We start from the raw sequence: 3,826 nt of genomic DNA, 5'->3' as shown, positions 1-3,826 counted from the left end.
CTTCTTCCAATTTTGCTTTTCACGGAAACTCTATATTTACAATTTTATGTTTATTCACCAAATTTAACAATTTAGTAATCTAATTTAATATAATTTCAAATGAATTTTGATTTAATGTAATTTAAATTTGGAAAATGCTAACTAGCGTCTCTAACATAAGGAAACAAATTTGGAATATCTTAAAACTTGTGTAATCAATAAAGTCGCGTTTGATTTGTTTAAAATTGCAGCACAGGACAGTACAAATATATTTGCCCAGCGTTTGATTTGAAAAGGCAACAATGGACAGCACAAAATAAGAAGCGAGGGACTGGACAACCACCGTTTTTTTGTACCGCATAAAAGCAGTGGACAAAGTTTTGTCCCGTGTTCAATTAAGTGCAAAATACTATTTTATCTAAGTAGTTAGATCTCTTCAGATAATTCGTTCAATTATCTCTTGTTTTTTTCAGTTTTTTTTCTTTCTTTATGTGTGTGTTACGATGATGATTATCATGTCTTGTTTTTTTTTTTTTTTAAAGCTATGTAATATGATGTAGTTCTGCTAAAAAAAGCTATGTAATATAAACATGTTTACCAAGTTAAAATTGTTTAAATAATCTTTAAGTGTATTGAAAATATTAGAAAAATAAATAAAATAGTTTTAAAGTTTCAAAATTTGTTGTGTCTTTTACGTAGTGAAAAATCAAACATTGCATATCACAAAGGGTATTAAAGTAAATTTTCAATTATTTTGTCCTGTGCATTAACATATCAAACAAGGTACGATTAAGAATTGCATGTCCTGTGCATCGACTGCCAAACACGATGCATGACAAAAAGTTGTCCTGTAACTCAGTCACTTGTTCAGTACTGTTCTGTCCAGTATCCAACCTTTTACAAATCAAACGCACCCTAAGTATACAAATGATGTTTTCAATGTAAGACTTTTTTTTTTTTATTTATGTACAATCAAATTCTAGTTTCTTAACCCTATAAAATGAAAGAGTTTCATTCTAAAATATCAACTTTAATTGGCAACTTCAATTGCAGTAATTCTCCCGATGGAAAAAGTAGAAGCAAATCGTTGTTATCTGGCTGTTTGTTCAGACACATCCCGAACATGCGGCGTAGGTTGTGTTTGTTTCGGTTATGATTGCCAACCTGCATCATATAAAGATCTTGTGAAGATACCTGGGAAAAATACTAACTTTTGTCAGTCTCATGTGGAATGCAAAGAGAAGGGACGTGGGAGCTTCTGCGCTCGTCATCCTAGCCCTAATGTCGATTATGGTTTGTGTGTTGCCTCTTTATCCGAGGGAGAAGATTTCTTCAAGATTGTCTCTAAATCTACAGTCCCAAAAGACTTCTTGACCATGCTTGAGATAGCTTGATATTGATATGTCCATAAAATCTACATCCTTGATATGATGCATCATCTACTTTAAATAAATTATCTTTATTTCCAATCGATGAGTTGGATTTCCTAGATATAACTGATGCATGTAAATGGGTGTGGAACTTTAATATATGTTGTTACATTCCTAGTAATATTGGTGTGACTCTATTATTCGAGATTGTATTAGTTTTAAGGGTAGTTTTCGTAGTTTAATTTTTTTTCCATGTTAGGCGTGAAGCCAATCAAGCTGCTCAATATTTAGCTAAGTATGCTCTTAAGAATTTAGATTGCATATGGATCGAAGAAACTCCGCCTTGTATTTATGCTGTTTTGGCTTTTGAGTTATTGTCAGACTTTTGTTAATGAAATTGTCTTTAACGTAAAAAAATAATAATATTATGAATCATCCATTACTCGTTCTCTAATTCTTTCGATATATATTTTTTTGGCATTAATTCTTTCATTTTTAAAAGTCATTATGATATGTTGTAAAACATTGACGCAGTACATAAGTGTTGGCTAGCAAGCGGTAAACCTAGATTGAAAAAGAACAAGTTTGCAAGCGACAAACATATGAAAGTAGAGTTCCGGAATCCACCAGAAAATTGAGAAAACTTCTCTCAAATACGATTGAAAGTTTAAAAGTTATCCCCTTAAGCTACATCTGTTAAGCTTAAATAGGGAAATAACAAAACCTAAAATACTCTAGAAAATAACAAACCGAAACAAAAACAGAAGATTAATAAATTGAGCAAATATGGGAATTTGTACCATTAAAAAGCATAATAGACGTCCTGAAAATTAGAATCATTTGAATGAAAATTAAATGAGCACAAGAGTGGTTATGTAAAGCTAGATAATGATGCTTATCTATAAGAAATATATTCGATGATTATTATTTGATAAGATCAAGTGATTACATACAAGTACTGGTAAGTTAAGAAAGAGTAACTAATCATGGCTCATAAAAGCTAAACATTCACTACTGCCTTCGATGTAACACAAGATGCTCAGAAAGCCTGCATGTGAACTTCCATTGAATTGAGCATAAATAAACATAGGGAAATGTTAACCGGTGCCCCCGGAGCACTGGTTAAGGAAGTAAATATAGTAGCTTTTGTATTGGAAATTGTTTAATCAATTCCTGAAAAGTCAAAAAGGTGTTATTTTTAATTTAAATTTTCCTTTTTTGGATTCCTTAACCAGTGCCCCGGGGGCACCGGTTAACAGGACCCATAAACATATATATCGGACCACAAATGAAATATCCGGTCTTCTAAAAGTGATATACTAGAGAGTATTCGTAAGGTTGCGATACACGAATAGATCCACATATTGAGTGCCGATTGTGGTGCTAAGTTTCGATTTCATGTCAACTGGGGTAGGACATGACTTCATGTCAACTGGGGTAGGACATGACTTACAAGAAGACATACCAACACGTTCAAGGACCTATACTACGTATTTTTTCTCAGATAAGAATATACGACTTGAATGCTGTATTACTAAAATGCCCAGATAATAAGTGAGTGGTCCCAAGTCATTCATTGTATATTCAAAGATGAAAAGAGATATAATAGATGTGTGAAGAGCATCAGTAGAAGTGGTAAGAATGATGTCGGCGACATATAGCAGAAGATAAGTTATGGTAGTGTATTTCTGATAGATTAAAAGATAGTTGTCAGACTTTCTTTCGGAGAAACCAATCGATGAAACGTAATCAGGAAATCGTTTGTATCATGCTCTAGGAGTTCGCTTGAGGCCATACAATGATTTGCTCCAAAGGAAGATATGATATGGATGACTTGGATCCTTGAACCCCAACGGTTGATATATGTAGATTGTTTCTTTGAGTTCACCGTGTAGGAAAGCATTTTTTACATCTAACTAGTGAATGTGCCATTCTTTTGAGAGAGCAAGAGTGAGAACGGTTTGAATATTCGCCAATTTAACAAGCGGGTCGAATGGTCCTCCACAATACACACCAACATGTTGACCTACACCATCTCCTACAAATCGAGCTTTATGCCTCTCAAATGAAACGTCATATTTTTCTTTATCTCTAAAAATTCACATAGATTTAATTGAAGAGAAATTGTGAAACTAAAAGCAGATAAAACAATAAAATTTCACCTTACAATGGATTCTTACGAATGAACATAACAAGGGTTCATGTATTACCTCTTGTAGTTCAGTATTGTTGATATTAGATTTCTGAAATCGATCACAAACGCCACTCAAATGGCAACACCTCTACTCAATCCACACGAACAGTTTCCTCCACTCACAATGCTAGCTGACTCGAAATAGAGGCTTAGAGAGAAAAGAGAGGGGCGGTTAAGGTTAGAAGACAAACAAGGGTTTATAGCAACTGTTGCTTCCACACACAATGTCTCTATTTATATAAACTATTGTGTGCTCTCCATGTCATTTGTTATTGGGTTTGCA

The 3,826-nt window shown here is 33.5% G+C and overlaps 1 protein-coding gene across 1 annotated transcript; it reads left to right on the top strand.

The window, feature by feature from the left end:
• Positions 1 to 1,043: 1,043 nt before the first annotated feature.
• Positions 1,044 to 1,373, top strand: LOC146915075 (albumin-1 D-like). The gene has a single exon (XM_085721227.1). The coding sequence runs from the start codon at positions 1,044 to 1,046 to the stop codon at positions 1,371 to 1,373; it is 330 nt and encodes a 109-aa protein (XP_085577353.1).
• The last annotated feature ends 2,453 nt before the right edge of the window (positions 1,374 to 3,826 follow it).

The sequence above is a fragment of the Medicago sativa genome, chromosome 6 (genome assembly GCF_051527215.1).
Source record: "Medicago sativa cultivar Bolivia chromosome 6, Bolivia_mono, whole genome shotgun sequence".
Classification (NCBI taxonomy): domain Eukaryota; kingdom Viridiplantae; phylum Streptophyta; class Magnoliopsida; order Fabales; family Fabaceae; genus Medicago; species Medicago sativa.
The sequence above is the reverse complement of the archived record's forward strand: the minus strand, read 5'-3'. Positions and strand labels throughout refer to the sequence as shown.

Coding starts and splice junctions, on each gene's coding strand:
- LOC146915075 (XM_085721227.1), top strand. CDS start 1,044: ATGGAAAAAGTAGAAGCAAATCGTTGTTATCTGGCTGTTTGTTCAGAC.